The sequence below is a fragment of the Podospora bellae-mahoneyi genome (assembly GCF_035222275.1).
Source record: "Podospora bellae-mahoneyi strain CBS 112042 chromosome 1 map unlocalized CBS112042p_1, whole genome shotgun sequence".
In the NCBI taxonomy this organism is placed as follows: domain Eukaryota; kingdom Fungi; phylum Ascomycota; class Sordariomycetes; order Sordariales; family Podosporaceae; genus Podospora; species Podospora bellae-mahoneyi.
Window position 1 is genome coordinate 1,835,297 of NW_026946359.1, and position 16,744 is coordinate 1,852,040.

Below are 16,744 nucleotides of genomic sequence, written 5' to 3' on the forward strand. Positions count from 1 at the left end.
TAGTTCAAGCGGGATCTAATACACTGTATAGCCAGTTTATTTAAAAATTAATTTTAGTTTTTGACAATTAATAAAAATATCACGATACAAAAAAAATGAAGAGCTTTTGAAAGTAAAAAAATTATATTTATAAAGTTATTTTAAATATTAAGATTTCTATAGATATTAGTAGCTAGAGATTTTTCATGGAGTTTGATCACCTTAGCTAGTATGCGTGATCATAGCGTCAGGCAGTAAAAGTGGAGGTGGAAGTCCGGTTTATACCGCACAGCGGCATCTTGGGACGAGTGGCCTGTGCCCCTCCCCCCGCACACTACCCGCCTTGCCGCCGCTAACATCTGGTCAGGGGTAAGCCTGCCTCCCTGCAACCCTGTTGACAAGGACAGAAGCTGGCGGCGGGGTTGCTGTTGACAACCCACGAACAGACATCATAGCAACCGCTGCTCACTGATGGCTTGAGATGGTCGGAGAAGATGATCTTTGACTCTAACACCCATGTGCCTAGTCTGTGGCTGATGCCGTGAACTACCTTACCAACTATATGTGACATATGTTTGTGGCCATGTTGGCTCTCAGATAAAATCTCAAACAGATCTTCTGCCATGCATCATCCCAGCATGAAATCCCCTCTGATGAAGGTCAAAAACCTCCAGATGGAAGCAACAGTTGTATGATCTCCTCATCAAAAGCCAGCGCAAGACTCAACACACTGTAGCCACAACCACTCTTCCCCAGTCATACTTAGGTACCTATCTTGACTAGCCAAAAAGAACATATTCTCCCGTTTTGCACAACCTGGACCCTCAAACTCAGGCGACGAGTGTGAGCTTCAACTGGAAATTACACCCCCCTTTCCCCCAAACATTCAGGTAGTTATGCCCAAAGACACATCATCCAATCATTTTTAATCTTGACTGAGAGTGCTCAGCTTCAGGTAAGCCACCTCACCGAGGTGTTTCCCGCTCACCTTGTATCAACCAACCGATATCATTGGAGGTTGACATGACAATGAGCCGAGAATCTCCAGCACACTCCGTACAAGTCAAATGTGGCACACTAAAAATTGCGCATCATCCGTAAAAGGACCCGACCGATTGGATACCAGAAGCTATCTCCTGCGCCATGAACTTGCATGGTCTTGTGTTGGGTTGTGGTTTGGGTGCTCATGATCCATTACTGACATCAAACTCATCATCAAATCCCTGGCCACAGCAAAAAACAGTACAAAATATACCACAATCACATCAGCACAAACAATCATACCTCACAAAATAAACACCACCCATCTATTCTCACTCTAACATTTATGCACAAAACCAACGGCATCAGAGTACCAAAAATCTTAGCATCTCTTCTTCGCTAACGGATCAAACCCCCAATCCTCACCCATCCTAATTCACGCAGCAAAGCCGACACCCCCATAAACCCCCCATAAGAGCCAATCCAGCCTCTCCCATGCTGAGTAAGTTAAAAAGGGAAACGTAAACGGAAAAATGCCCATTAGCAACTAACCTCCCCATTCCAAATTACGCCATTTTCATTCCTCCCCCATCTAAAGACAAGAAGGGAAAAAAGGAACGGGATAACATAACCTACGCGCTGCTTTGCACGCCTGCCTATAATCCATGTTGCAGGCCCAATCATCTCTCCGCAAGATCCCCCTCTCTCGACTTCTTGGTCTTCAACATCGCTTGCCTAACCCTCTCACCGATGGCCCTAATCTGACCAGCCGCGTCCAAAAGCAATTGGCTCATCTCCTCACCCGCTGCATTAGCACTACTTAAGTTCTTCTTCATATCCGCCGCCAGGACTGTCCGCTCTAAAGACGTCAACAATCCCGCAGGGGTACTCAGAGACCCTGCATCCTCGGCAGATAGAGCTGCATAGCAATCGACAGCCACTAGAAGCTGTTCCCTGATCTTCTCCGTCAGGTCATGGATATTACGACTCCAAGCGTCCTCCTAACTCTCAAATTCAAGCATCACCGTTCCGTTAGCGAGGCCAGCCTCCTTGATAGTTTGATCCAGGAGGTCGATCAGGTCCACACCACTGGGCGATGTCTTGAGCTCAAATGGTAACCCCTCCATGCCTGTAATGGGTGGCTCAGCCTTGATCCATTCGTAAATTCTGGACACCGTATCGTCGAGGCGGAACCGCCTGATAGTGCGGCCATTGCTGTGCCTGATCTGAATGCGCGTTGTGGTCTTGGGATCGGCGGCTGGCTCCGAGTGTGGCTGATTAGATGGAATTCTGTCAAAAGCCGACTCAACCTTTGGAGGTTCTGCTGGTGGCTCCTCCGCCTTCCCCTTGCCCTTGTCGTCCGCAGCCAGGTTGCCAGTTGAACGGGTTAGCGCATCGGGGTCGTCGATGTTTGGCGGCGAACCACCCGTGGCAGCCGCCAGACTGTTCTGAAGTGCGAGCTCAAGCTGCTGCTCCTCCGTCAATCGATCGAAGTCGATAACGCGCTCTGGCCTCTTGGCCTTGGTAACGGGGTTTTTGCTGTTGGCTGCGAGGCTGTACCTATCAAGGAACTCGACAAGCTGAGCGTGAAACTCCGAGGGCGATGGAAATGGGATGCCGCTCCAGACCTTGACCTGTTCACCAGTGCGGGGGTCGACAACCGACACATGAGGATAGTTGTTGGGGTTCTCATGGGTCCGGTTGGGAAAGTAGAAGTTGATGTACCGCTCGGCAGAAGGATCCAACTTGTCGTACTGCAGGAAAATGAAGTTCTCCTTGATGAGGGCGACAATGGCTTGGTCCTTCCACACATCGCGGTTGAGCATCTGGCATTGAAAGTCTGAGGAGTCTTGGAGGTTGACCAACAGCCACTTCTTCTCCTCCTTGCCTTCGTCGCGGGCCTCCTCCCAAGAGAAGTCGGAAATGATGTCGTATGGTGGCCTGAAGAGCTCAGCCAGGCGATCTGCCCTACTAACCGCAGCACCGGCTGGTCTAGAGGCTGCTGCCGGAGCACCGGCCGACCAAGCTGATGGTTGTGCGAACGGGTTGTTGGCTCCAGCACGCCTACGGGCTGCAGCGGCAGCTTGTCCGTGTTCCCTTCTAGCACGAATCTGAGCAAGTACCGACTCATGATCGTCGTCGTCAAAACCGCCACCAGGGGCCACGAGCACCTCAGTTGTACGTGCCATGGGAGCCCTAACGCCATCGTCGTCGAGGCCTGCGCCACCACCCCCAGCCCCAGACGCTGAAGGATTGTAGAACTGCTCTTGCAACTCCCTAGCCAAGGCAGCATCTTCGTCTTCTTGAGCCGCACGGGCAATGCCGGCAACATCGTCGGTATCGGAGTCGAAACCCGGGTCCTGCATGTCGTCGTCGCTATCGTCAATATGGATGACGCCTTGGGCATCTTCTCTGCCTTGGGAAGGACGGGGACGGTTCGAAGCTGTGGTCAACGCAGGGGTTTGCAAACTTTGCTCGATATTTCTCTGAAGGTCGAGGTCTGAATACCACATGCTGATGGCCTGGGTGGAATCGCCGCACATGTCGATCATACGTTTGGCCACGGCGTGAGACGTTGCCGTGACCGTCATGAATTCTTGGATCTGCTCCTCGTCCATGGTTGCTGATGTCTAGCTGAGTCAAACTAAGTTAAGTGATAAGAGCTGTCGTATGTCAAGATATGCGGGCAGTAGTATGCCCTGTGATGTCCGGCTGGAAGAGAAGAGTCGAAGGGAGTCAGTCGGTCGAAAGGTTTGTGGTAAAAGCCCACAGAGCTCGGAAGGAAATATTGAGCGCACGCTGCGAGAAAGCAAGCGGCGGGAAGGGAACGGTTGATCCCAAAAGTCGGTCGCAGTGGCTCTCCGGAGGAAGGTCTTGGGGAAAAGTCGGGCAGAGGAGAGAGTCCAATGTCGATCGGTTTGCTCAATCGCTCTCGTGGTTTGGTCGAGAGTGTGTCGGAGCAGGAAGAGTTGGGCTGCAGCTGCAGAAGGAAAAAAGGGTTTCGGCACGAGGCGTGGTAGCTCGGGGCTTGCGGGTGGGAATTGTGGGTTATGGTTTGCGAGGCAAGCAGGAGTGAGGTGAAGTGGAAGAAAACTCCAGCTGTGATCGAGAGTGGGATGGGTGGGTGGATGGAGATTGAGCCCCGCGTTGCTCTTGCTTCCAGGTTTCGGCTTCGGCTGGGTTCTTGTTCTGGTGGGTGCGGAGAAAGAGAGCAAGCAGGTTCGGGAGTGGTGCTTTGAAATAATTCACTGAGCGATAAGATAAGATTTGTTGAGTGAACGCGTATCTCTGCTGGGTGCCTGTCAAGAGCAGAGCTTCGATGGGGGAGGAGTTCGTTTGGCTGCCCGGCGGTTGCTGGTTTGGAGGGGACGGGACCTGTGACGCAAGACCGACGGCGGATCCCGATCTCTTGGCACCCGGCAGGGTTAGGGTTGCTTCACTTGTGACATTCAACAACTTGTTCCCTGAGGGACTATTGTTTTGATGGGATTATCAGCGGTTATTTGACCAGTTCTATGCCATTGTATGTGTCTTGTAGCCAGGTATATATCTAAAACATCCTTATACAAATATCCACTCCTCGAAATATCTCAAGATATTCCTCTTTCCTTCCTAAGCAGAGCAATGATGTCCTACCTCCTTAATGACATCAATAAGATGCGCTCTTGTCTTTCCTCTTCTTCCTCGTTTCCAAGCAATTGCATGTTTGCCATAAGCCGAAAGACCCTCATCGGTCCTGCATACCCTCATGGCTTCCCAACATCGTGATGAGAAGCAATGGCGTGATATCATGATGCCCCTACCCAAGCAGCTTGAGGGACTCCTTCCACTCCTTTTGCACGTCCAGGGACCTCTCCTTCTCGATGGAACCCGTAACCAACCCCTCAACCTCCTTGCCTAGCTCCGTCGTCTTGAACTCCACACCCTCAGCCGTGATCTTGCCCAGCTGAATGGCGCCCTTGACCGCCTTGGCTCTCGTGATCCGCTGTGACTCTAACCCCGTGTCTTCCGCATCGAGGTCCAACGTCGACAGAAACCATCGGATGATTGGGACAGCATCACTTCCAGCCGAGCCTGCCACGGCGGCAGCTTCCAAAATATCCTTGGCGCACTCGTACCAGTACGTCTTGCGGATGACGTCGAACTCGGGTCGGGTGATGTACGACTTCGCGGTGAATACCTGGGCAGGCTTAAACTTGGGATCGATCGACTCGATGGCAGTGATGATTTCCTTCAGAGTTGAGAGGGGATCCTTGCTCATATTGGCCCGGTTGTATCCCTTCGACAGAGTCTCCAGCGCTTTCCACTTGGTCACAGTCTTCAGATCCAGTCCACGACTGTCCTTGGACGTGGAAGCAGGTGTGTCGACGTCCATAGCGTCGCCGTCCTTGTCCTCCTCCTCGACAGCCAGGTAAGGCGCGACGATGGTCTTGATGTCGGGAAGCATGTCACCGAATCCATCCCAAGCAGCAGCAACGCGCCGGAGGCACTCGAAGGCGTGGGGGCGATAGACATCATTATTGCGCTTGGCCTCCCGAATGGCAACCTTCTTGTAGGCAGCCACCAACTTGTCATCTTTCTCCAGTAGCTCCTTGCTGAGCTCAACAAACTTCGGGAATGGCTCGAGAAGCTTCTCCTTCCCAGGGAAGGTCTTGAGAATGAGAGCCTTATCGTAAACCGGCCAGAGGGTCTTGACGTGCTCAACATTGACGTGGTGCGTGATGGTCTTGGCACCCGCCACGGACTCGGCAGCATCAGCCACCGTAAGGGCACCTCCATGCTTGAGTGCCCACTGAGCAGTGGACAAAGTCTTCTCCGCGAGAGAGACAATCTCTTTGAGGTACTTGGTCACGCTCAGATGCGTGCCAGCGTGCGTGTCCCACACCTCCTTGAACGCCTTTTCCGTGTACTCATCTGTGTCATGTTTGCCGAGAAAGCTGAAAGGGACGAGCAAAGTCTCCAGCGCGTTGAAGTGATCAGGTGAGATCTTGGAAAGGGCCAACACAACATTGGCAACCTTTTGCCTGCGAGCGTCGGTGTCTGACTCGAGGTAAAGATTGATGAACTTTTCGATGAAGCGCTGCTTGGCAGCGTCAGGGGCGACGCGGAGTAGGTAGGCGGTAGCGCGAGCGTAACCCTGGCTGACTTCGTCATTGCGATCCAGAGTGTGTTTCTCCATCAAGTTCAAGAACGTCGGAGCATGCTTCTCGAAGTTGATGCCATGTTTGGTGGACAACGTCCAGATCGCACGGCCACAACCAATCTTGGTTGGCATTCCTATCGCAGTCTTGATCGTCTCGGATAGTTTGGGCACCAGTTGGTCCATGACCTCTGCGTCGACATTGCGCAGGCAGTCCTCGATGGCTTCGCCAAGAGGGCCTTGCGAAACGGCATTGGCACGAAGCTTGTCAAGCTTGTCTCTGTTGGCTTCACCAACCCGCTGGTAGTAGTAATTGATGGCCTCCGGTTCAATCGTGCTCAAGAGACCAAGAAGATGAACCATCAAGGTGGGAATGTAGGGCTTGAGTGCGCTTCCGCCTCTCTTGCAAATCTTGACGACCGTGCTGACACAGAAGTACTTGACATCGTCGGCTGAGCTCTCGATGCCCTTGTCTGAGAGCAAGAATGGCAAGGCCTCGTTCATCATGCTCTTGGCTGTGGCAGAAGATCCAGAGTCTTCGAGCTGACGGACCAATGTTGTCGAGAGAGTCATGCAAAGCTTTCCAGCTGCGTTGCGAACAGTTGCCTTGACGTCATCCGCCACCTTGACGGCGGCTGCCCAGATGTCCTTGTAGTACTTCTCGTATTTGGGGAAAGGTCGACCAGAGATCAGTTCGGCAATGGCGGAACAGCTGGCCTCGCGAACACGCCACTCCCTACCCAGGATACTCTTGAGGAGGTCGTTCATGATGTTGTCGAACTGGGTCTCCAGCACAGCATTCGGATCCTTGACGAGGGCCTTCCAAATGTCGTTCATTGACCGTTGCACATTGGTGTTTGGGTCGAAGCGGTAGCGATACAGCTTCGGGTAGAGTTTGGGATCCACTTCCGAGCTGGAGAGGATGTTGCTGAGGCCAAATCTACCAAAGGCTGATCTGGTCGACCAGGTGGCCGCGTTGGTGGCCAAGGACATGAACTTGTAGACCAGGCTGGGATCTCCAACCTCGTTGGCGAGACTGACAATGTCCTTGTAGGACGTGATAGACTTGCCATCCCCAGTCGGCAAGGCGCCAGCATCAAACAGCTCCGTCTCCTCCTCCACCTTGATCTGAGGTCCAGATCCAGTGAACGAGGCGACCAAATCCTTGGTCAGGTCGCTCTTCAACCTGGCGTCGCCCTTCTCATACACCAAGGCCAGACCCCGCGATGCCGTCTCCTGAACCAGCTCGTCCCTCGCGCTGAGCAGGCGCATGAACGCAACCTGGCACAGCCGCAAGCGCGACTGCACCTCCTCCAGGTGCGAACACCGCTGGATCAGGCAAAAGAGCCAGATACCTGACGCCTTCAGCAGCGACGGCTTTGTTGTCTTGCAGTCCGCAAGCAACTTCTCCAAGACCGCCACCAGCGGAGCGGCGCGCCTCGGAGCCCAGTACTCACGGCCGGCAGACTCGACGTCGACCGTGAGCTGGACCACCTCGGCGTCCCAACACGCGACTGCAGCCGCGATTGCCTCGCCCACAGCGAAGTGGACCTCCACCTGCTTCAGCTCGTACAGCGCGTACAGCTGCGCGAGCATCTTCTCCAGGGTCTCATCCCAGCTTCCGTCCGACGGGAGAGACAAAGCCAATCTGCCCAGGGCAGCAATAGCCTTCTCGTTGCCTTTCTTTGCGTGGACGACGAGGGGGTCGACAAAAGATTGGATCAGGCTACCCTGATCCTTCTCTCCAAGCCCAGCAGTCCAAAGCTGGGACCAGGCTTCGAACAACGTCTCCTGCGTCGAGACGACGGATGCGGCTGACGCCACCTCCCCCAACGTCGGGAAGACGGAGGCGATCTTGGCTGCGCGGTCTGCAGCGCCGGTCTTGGAGTAGTACACCAGCCGCGAGGCCAGGTGTGCCAATGCGAGGAACGCGCCCTCCACTGCGTTCAACTCCGCCCCCACAGCCGTCTTAAAGTTCTTGGTGATGTCAACCAGGCTGGCTGTGACATCGTCAAGTTCTTTGGCGGGGTGTGACGGGTGGGCAGCGAGAATGCCCAGAGCCTTTGCCCCGAGGGCACGCAACTCCTTTTTGTTGGACTTGATGAGAGGCAGTAGCTCTCTCGAGCGCGGAGCGAGAAATGCCAAGATCACCTTGGATGAAAACGAGGCGAGGTCGACAAATGAACGAGCACAGGGCTCGATGATCTTTGGGGCGTCATCTCTTAGCATGCCCTCGAAGGCGGCAGTCAGCAAGTCAGTGAATAGCAGCGCGTCGTCGCGCGTGAATTGGACGTGATAATTCCGGATAGCTTGGCGGGTTTCCAGGTCGGACTGGACCAGAGCTTCTAATCTCTGCTGCCACCCGGCGTCGAAAACAAAGCTATCCGCCAGGGCGGTCAAGAAGAAGATCTTCTTGCAGTAATCGACGGCAATGGGGAAAGCCTGGATCATATCGCCGGGGTAGTTCCTAAATAGCGGATGGGCATCGATATCCATGCCACCCTCTTCCGTTGACTTGCGCGTGGCTCGCCCTGCCTTAAAAAACACGTCCACCATCGCCGGCCATTCCTATGATGAGTATGTTAGTACAACGAGATCTTACTCTAGCACGAGTAAACAGATTCAGACAAAAGGCAATGTTCCACTTACGGGTAGGTCTCTCGACTTGTCCTCGTCATCATTCACGCGATATGTCCACGGATCAAGGCCCTTGTATCCCTCTTCCACGACATCATTTCTCTCGTCCAGTCGGCCCGCAACAGCAATAATGTTGATCCACCGTGCTGTGACGTCCGAGAAAGGCAGACAGTTGTTGGCCCATTTAGCAACAGCGTGCCTAGTGCTGCGTACTACGTTTTCGTCTGTCTCATTGCCGAGCAGCATGTACGAGATCAGGATCGACTGGAGCTCGAGTTCCACCCTAAAGTCGTTGTGTGGAGGCTTGAACAAGGTCGATACGCTGGACAGCGCCGAGTCAATGTTCACCACCACGTCCGGGGTTGGGTCCTCGGAGAGTGACTGGAACAGCCAAGCAGCAAGGCCCGAACGGCGATGGTCGTCCATTTTTGTACCCTTCGCCAGGATACCAATCGTCTCGTACGCTCGTGAGCGCAGAACACTGTCGTCGAGTGACTGCTGGTGAGGTCTGGGCCAGCCTTGGGAGTGGATGAACTGTCTGAGCATGTGAATCAGGTTCACCCCGATGCTGTTGAAATCCGTCTTGCTTGGACCAATTCGGGCTACCCAGTTGATGAACTCAAAGAGGGCTCGGTGTAGTTTGGTTTGCTCCAAACCGGAAGATTTTGGACCCGTGGGACGTTGGTCAATGTCCATGAAGGTGGGATCTTGGCTCTCAACCTTCTTTTCGAGATCCACATTCCGCTTGAACACTGCAAGAACCTCATTCGTGAAGGTGGTTGCAATCTCTGACTTGCTGAGCATCCCCAGGATTCGGATCCGATAGGGGGGTTGTAGTTTGGAGTGAGCGTCGTAGAGCTTGCTCACAAGAGTCTTGTCCTCCAAGGAGACAGAAGTTCTCTTCAGCAGATCCTCTCCAATTCCAGAGATACGGTAATCCGTGCTGGAGGCTGCATAGAGAGCGGGAATAAAGCGCTCGAAGTCGGTGAAAGCACCACTGGCCAGAAAGTTGGCAGCAAGAATGCGCGTCTCGGGCAAGTTCAAACCTCCAGCAGACGGGTTCCAGGTGTCCTTTTTACCTGCAAGTGTCAGAAAGCTGATGTCTGCTTCTGTTAAGCCGGGTGCCGGCTTGTCAGCCGAGGCATTGGCGGGTAACAACAGGAGCTTGCCGAGCCATTCAGCAACGTATTTGGCGTCTTCGGGGTGGGACAACCCCATGGCCTCTCGAAAGGTAGCATCTTCTTTGCTTCCTCTTGAAGGAATATTGATGGTAGGGAGCATACGCAGAACGACGTTGAACAGTTGACTGAGCGAAGCCGAAGACCCAGTTCTAATGTTTTTCAGCGCCTTGGGCACAAGCTGCTGTTGCTCATAACGTTCAAGCCTGCCAACACTGTGTTGAATGTAGATCAAGTCAAAGTGCTTGATCAGAGGAGAATCAGTCTCCTTGAACTGATCCAGTAGAGAAGCAACTGGGAGTACGATTCTATAAAGTCGTCAGTTCCGATTCTTTGCTAGAATAGAGAAGGGTAGAAGGAGACGCGAGCCACGAAGGGTAGACGTCAGTGGCTATAAAGTCATGTTGGGTTGACAAGCCCCGGCAGCCACTAGCCTTCTTGTGAGCTGCCTCGTTTCTCCACTCAAGCAAAGGACCGCCTCTGCTCAAGTTGAGGACCTCTTCTCTGCTCAAACAAGGTGTAGAGGTGCAGAAAAAGGAGGCCAGGGAGTATGACTTACGTTGGAGATTGGATAAGCTTGTTGATGTTTCCGCATACCGAGATGACCTTGTTGCGGACCCGAACATGTGGGCTTCCGGCTTTGAGAAGGATTGGGCAGAGATAAACATTGAGTCTCTCCTGAAGCTTCTTCTCGTTGGAAGACGCGCTCAGAAGCGTCCACTCTGCTCCATCGAGCAACGAGATGTCTTTCTTTTCTTCCTCCGCAGAGGAAGCCATCTTGCGAGAGGATTATGGGATAAGAACCAGTGGCTGGCCTTGATCAGGATAGGCCTATACGAAGTCGTTAGATCCCATCTCGGGTGGTTCCATAGTCATCTAGCGGGTCGGATAGGCAAACCTTGGACAACTCTGTGCCTCTTTTGGAGTGGAAGAGGTCTCTCTGGGAGCCTCGCGGCGGTCTACCCCTGAAGCGGGTCGAGAAAACGATGCAATAAATCGATGAAACGATAGAGCAGATGAATTCGAGTCGACTGAAGGCTTCGAATGGCAGATGGTGATGATGGAAGCGTAGTGCCCCGATGGTGATGGGTAGCCTCGCGAGAAAGAAACTCGAAAAAAGGAGGGGATAAGTAAGGTAGGTAGGATTGTATCCGGAGTTTAGGCAGATAGCCAAAACACGCGGAGTTGTTCTTCAGATGTGGGCGGGAGCAAGTTGAGATGACAGTTTGGTTTCTGCACCTCGAGTGCTATCCAAGCAGACAGCCTAACAAAGCAGGCCCAGTTGGAACTCTGATAGATGCAAAAGTATTGTCAATGGGTAGCAATAGGGGTCGTCCGAGGCTCTCTCTCCGTTTGTCCTAAGGCTTCTCGACGAGATATAGAGTCCCAGAGGTGTTCGACGAGGACTACTCAAGCCAAAGAATAAGCCCACTGCTACAGTCAAAGCAATATCGGAACTGAGCACCCAAGGACCGTCACCGGAATGGCCGTATCTCCTCCAAGAACACGCTGAAGAACTGCTCCAACTCGATGTTGGACCATCACAATATTCAGGAGGTAGGAGGTCAGGGGCCCACGGGAAGTGGAGGCAAAGGTACCAAGACCAGACACTCCTCAGCTACCGGTTACCGGAACCGTTAGTTCCCCTGGGATGTAGAAATGAAGGGTCGCAACACTTCGAGCTGCTCAAACGTCAAAGCAGCCACAAAATTGCGATGGAAAATCCTTCTTGAGGTTAAATACCTATAGGAGGTCCAGGCCCTCGATAGGCCGCCAGCGCAGTACGACTCGTGGTCGCAACAGCTTCCTAGGGTATAAAAGAGAAGGGGATGCTGGTATTCCTTTTCGAATAGCTTGGCGATGAACCGGGGTATCTTAACAGAAAACGAAGAGACGTGCCACTAATAAACCAGACGCCGTTAGAAAGATAGCTGCTGGGCAGAAAAAGAGCGCTGAGGAGACGGGATGTTGGTGTCCCAAAGCTAAGCCGGCGCTTGTCCAAGAGTCAAACCCAAGGAAGAGGCACAAGAGAATGGAACGAGAGTAGTCCAACGTCTAAACTGGATCAGCTTCCAGGTATATAACAAAGAGGACGTCGTCGCAAGCCCAGTTGCCTGTGTAGGGGGGAGGCGACGTTGTCGAAGGGTTGATGTTTCCTATGTTCCCTTCAGGCTTCTTGAGGTCTACGACAGCACCCCAAACACAAGTGCCAGGTGCTGTGGAGGGGCACGAGAGCCCACAATGAAATGACTAAGCAGATAAGAACAGATGAACCGTTGTTCTGTTTGCTTCTTTGCCCAACGTCCAAGGTATGTTACTGGCAGGCAAATGCATCTGAGCTATGGAATTGAGATTTCCCAAAATGCCTCCATAAATAAACCTGTATTTGAACGTAGCTGCTTTTGAAGTAGTCATTCCCCGTGTAGCATTGAGGTACTGGAGGGCTCAAGCACAAGGAGATCCTGTCAGCCTCAAATGCGTCAGCCACATGGGCGGGGTTGGGAGTATCTGGGCTCATGTACCATGCTTGGCAAACGGCTCTCGGCGCTGTGACCAATTCTGTCTTGGTCACCGAGGTGAAGGGGCCCCACTCGCGAATAACCTCACTTCGTTGCGGCTTCGACCTTGTAGATCAACGCGATTGAAATTGGATTCTCTGAAATAGTGTGGCTAATATTTCACCTAAGCAGTCAATGATAGTTCGTCTTAGGCCCGAAAGCTTGCTCCTCGAGACTATGTCCTGGCCTGCCTTTGCTTAGAAGCAACTCCTATGACAGACAGATTATACGCCCAATGACTGCCTCTACACGATTCCACCCGCTTGCTGTCCTATAGAGGCAACGAACTTCTATATAGATGTCTCGGGCACCCTGTCCATGTCGTCACGAAACAACAGTGCGCCAATACCATGATGCGCCCAAGCCCCATCACCCTTATACTGAATGTACCGAAGAGGAACCCGATCAACCCGGATATATCGAGCCGCATACCGAGATCCCGCCAGCACTCCCCTCTCCCGACATACAGGCAAAAGAAGGTAAGAAGCCTTCTAGGGAGATCAAATATGCCATGGGGGGCTGTTATACCACCCACTCTGAATATCCCAGCTTCTTGTTTCCTACCACTTCTAAAAAGCGATGATGTCAAAGCCGGCAGTCCAAAGGCGGCACATCAATGTCTGGGCATAACCCTCGAAATAAGGCGGGACATGCCTGGGTGATCCCGGCAGAGACTGTCTGCCGTGGTCTCTTTGCCCTGTTCCGGGTCAGTCAGAACAAAAACTTTGCCGGCGCGGGTTATGCTGTGGGAAAATGGGAAGATGGCATGGCTGATACTCAAATCACAGCAGTGGAGCTATTGGATCGACCCATCGATGTGCCCATGGTGTGGTGCGACGCACAGCAGCTTGTTTACAAAGCAAGATCGATCGTGTCTCGAGCAAATCTGGTTCACAATTCCACAGCAGCCAGCCTGTCTCTACAAGACCTTGGATACCGACCTGCCGAGCAAGTCACTCTTCCCTCTCCGTCCTTCAGAAGGGAAGTACTAGCCACGAGGGCGATCTCAACAACGTGTCCCCACGATACGCCCCAGAGGAGATATTTATCTTTCCTGCTGGCCAGGCCGGTGGTGGTTCACAGTAGCCATCGGAGTCATCAGCTGTTGAGAGATAGGCGTTTACGCCATCTTCTCGTGTTCTTTGAGCAAACTCAGACGACCATGTTTCAGTTGCGCCTTCGTTCAGCCACGCCGAAGGTTACCACAACACGCCCCAGAGTAGGCCGAGCCCAAAGGTTCCATCGATAGGTGCCGTATGGGGCTCGAAAATAGATCAGATGCGCAGCATGAAGCTGAAAGTCCCAAGGCGCCTTCATAACTTGTTCTGGCCGGCCACGGTAAACTTGGAGTCCTGTCCCGCCCGAAATACCAAGTAGAGCCGGCAGGCAGGATCCCCAGCAGACAAGACCCACGGCAAACAACACCCTAAAGCAAGAAAACTGCATACCATTGGGGAGACGGCCGGACCGAACGATCCAGATCGAACCAAGAACGGGTGGCAGTCCTGGAATCACGGAGAGGAGATCAGCCTGAACAAGCCCCCTCGTATACAGCAAGATCAAACCGGTCCAGTTGGCAGCACTTCCTGAACAGAGGTGGGTATACACAGAGAGCACAGCAAACTGGAAGCTTTGGAGGCTGGTCCTCTGCATGACTTACATCTGCATGACTTACTGCTGACCCAACACTGACATAACCTAGGGACAGAGAAAACAGGCTCTGGGCAATCCAGAAAAAATCTACTAACACAATGCCCATAGATTTCGCCAGCCAGTTCATGGTGCCATGTCGATCCCTTTTGAGTCCGTACCGCCGTCGAGCACGTCACGGCAAATACTATTCACGGTACTCTCCTCGTGGACCATGGACCGCTTCGCCACCCGTTCGCGAGACGATCTCGCGGGAACAGCTAGGCAAGATACCGGAGGTTCACATCATGCTGAGCAAGTCTAATCTTGACGTTGAGACTCGGCGTTGTTGCTCCAAACGATCTGGTCCTCAAGGTTTGGCCAGCCTGGTTCTCCGTAGTCAGTTACGCTTATGTTAGTTCGAGACCGCTGGGACGCTTAACATTGTGCCTCGTGAGGAAAGCATGGCGTATACAACTACTGCATGCTGGCTCCAAAAATATCCGGTCCGGGGCCAGGAATAAGGTTGGAGCTGTCTTCCTGGTTATGGTCTCGGCGAACTGTCGAGGTCTGGTAGGGCAGGTTGGTAAGGATATTCGTAGTGAGGGTGTAATTGACTTGATAACTGTAGTTTTCGAAAAGACTTTGACCAAGTAATCATCTACAAAATGACTGATTCGTTTAGGTATTGCTCTGGTTGCTCTTTGCCCCATATATTACTATGGGCCTGCTCCAAGTCCTGCTCTACACATTGCTCCTGGTGGGGAATAGGAGCAAGCAGAGCGTATGTACCAGTGAAACTAATAATACTAGTTCAAATACCATAGACAGACGTCAGACGCATGTGGTCAGCAAAGAGCAGCACAGGTTGGATAATATAACTGCGATCTGTCTTGTGAAACAAATGCCTTCAAGTGGTTGCAAACTTATGCGGTAAGAGTGCACCATAGAACCTTAACTCCTCAACATGGAGGCGTGCCATGGATCTCACGCCTGTGTATCAAGACATCAACCATTTATAGGTCGGGCACAGCAGCTAAAACTAGAACGACAGCATGATATCTAATCCAGAGGATGAGTCACGCAAAAGATGGAGACAATCCCACATGTTGAGGCTGGTATTGAACAGACACCTCAAGGCGGTTCGCTATGAAGCCCCCGGGATTAACTCGAGAGGTGGCTGTGAAGCCATATCCCCACCGACTTGCCAAGAGCTGAAGACAGTGGAGAACATCTGCCGAAGAGGCTTGACGGCTGCCGGTGATCCCGGCGATGGCGCACAGAAGAGGCCAACTACGGAGTTGATAGCAAAGCCAAGTACCAAAATTGATCTTGGGTCGGGAGTCAGGCCGTTGGAAATGCCATGCGGTGACAGTCTGTGATCTAGGGGCACACAACCATGGATGACAACACCACCTCAGGAGAGCTTGTCCAGATGTCCAGAGATAGACAGCCCAGTAACCGGGACATGACTCTTCCCAGAGGCGCTGCTCACATGCAGGCGCAAGGCTTGCGTAAACGGGCGGGGGCACGGCTCCTCGATGCGACCTCGGGCTTGCTGTGGAAGCCGAGCACTGGGCGATGGACTGCAAACAAAACCTATTGACGGGTCTTGATTCGTTGATCCAGCAATGCAGGTGATCGCAAAGGGGGCGTTTTCTGTCTTGCAGGTTTGTCACCCGCCAGGGCTTAACCTGACGAGGAAAGGTATGTGATAGTATATACATACAACTCGTCAAGACCAGACACTCGGGCCCGGTATCGTCGTCAGAGTCGAGCCCCGAGTCCTACGGATGTCTCGTGATGAGGTGTTTCTGGGACGGGGGGCGAGGGCCAGTGATGGTTGGATGACGTTGACAAAGAAAACCGAGCTTTGTGCGCGAAAAAGGGCTTGTGGGCTGGCGGGCTGGCTGACGAGAGAGAGCTCTCGGGCTTTTGCAGGGAGGCCCCCTAAAAATGGAAGAATTCCACGGCTTCCAGTCCGTGCGGTCCCAGAAGCGCATCCCTGTCGAGAAGGCGGACCACCGGAATCGACAAGAAGGACGATATGTATGAGAGCTGTTACGTACCTGCATACAGCTCAAGGTCGGTAGATGACCCAGCTGGCTGTAGGAAGGAGTGAACTGCTGAGATGCCTCTTCTACCACATGTGTTCCTTGTGACGGCGGCTGCCATTGTCTTCTTTTTATGGCCGCCTAGGGCTGCGGCGCAGAGACCAGATGCGCGCTACTGAGATCTGGGGAAGGTTGCAGCGCCGACGATCGCCTCCAGTGGTGGGCAGAAGTGGCAGGCAGCGTGGAAATTCCCGTTTGGAAAAAAAAAAAAAAAAAAAAAACACAGCAGGCGGGGCCAGTCAGGGTTTCAGGGCAGCCCTTGTCCTTCTGCTGTCATCAACAAGACGAGCCATGGAAGCTGATCCTTGTCGAGCGTACAAGAAGCTGGGAAACTTCACAATGTTACACTTGTGCCTCTTTGAAACCCAACCCTCGCACCGCGTCTAGAATTCCTAACTTGTCCCCATATGTTTCGATCATCAACGGAAGCTCTTGGTATATGGGCTGCGCTGGGCAAACCGTTTGGGCTGGCGATACCTTAGTCACACACCCCCCCGGCGGGCTGGCGGGCTGCATGCAAACATCCTC

The 16,744-nt window shown here is 52.9% G+C and overlaps 2 protein-coding genes across 2 annotated transcripts; both read right to left on the minus strand.

The window, feature by feature from the left end:
* Positions 1-1,961: 1,961 nt before the first annotated feature.
* Positions 1,962-3,578, minus strand: ubx2 (UBX domain protein Ubx2; the record flags this gene model as incomplete). Its single annotated transcript, XM_062873846.1, has 1 exon — positions 1,962-3,578. One exon carries the CDS (start codon positions 3,576-3,578, stop codon positions 1,962-1,964), a length of 1,617 nt encoding a protein of 538 aa, XP_062736929.1.
* Positions 3,579-4,422: 844 nt separating this feature from the next.
* On the minus strand, positions 4,423-12,307 carry ECM29 (proteasome component M29). Its single transcript, XM_062873847.1, has 3 exons — positions 10,475-12,307; positions 8,750-10,223; positions 4,423-8,668 (listed from the first exon to the last, which is right to left on the minus strand). The coding sequence occupies exons 1-3, from the start codon at positions 10,690-10,692 to the stop codon at positions 4,760-4,762; spliced, it is 5,601 nt and encodes a 1,866-aa protein (XP_062736930.1). The 5' UTR covers positions 10,693-12,307; the 3' UTR covers positions 4,423-4,759.
* Between the last annotated feature and the right edge of the window lie 4,437 nt (positions 12,308-16,744).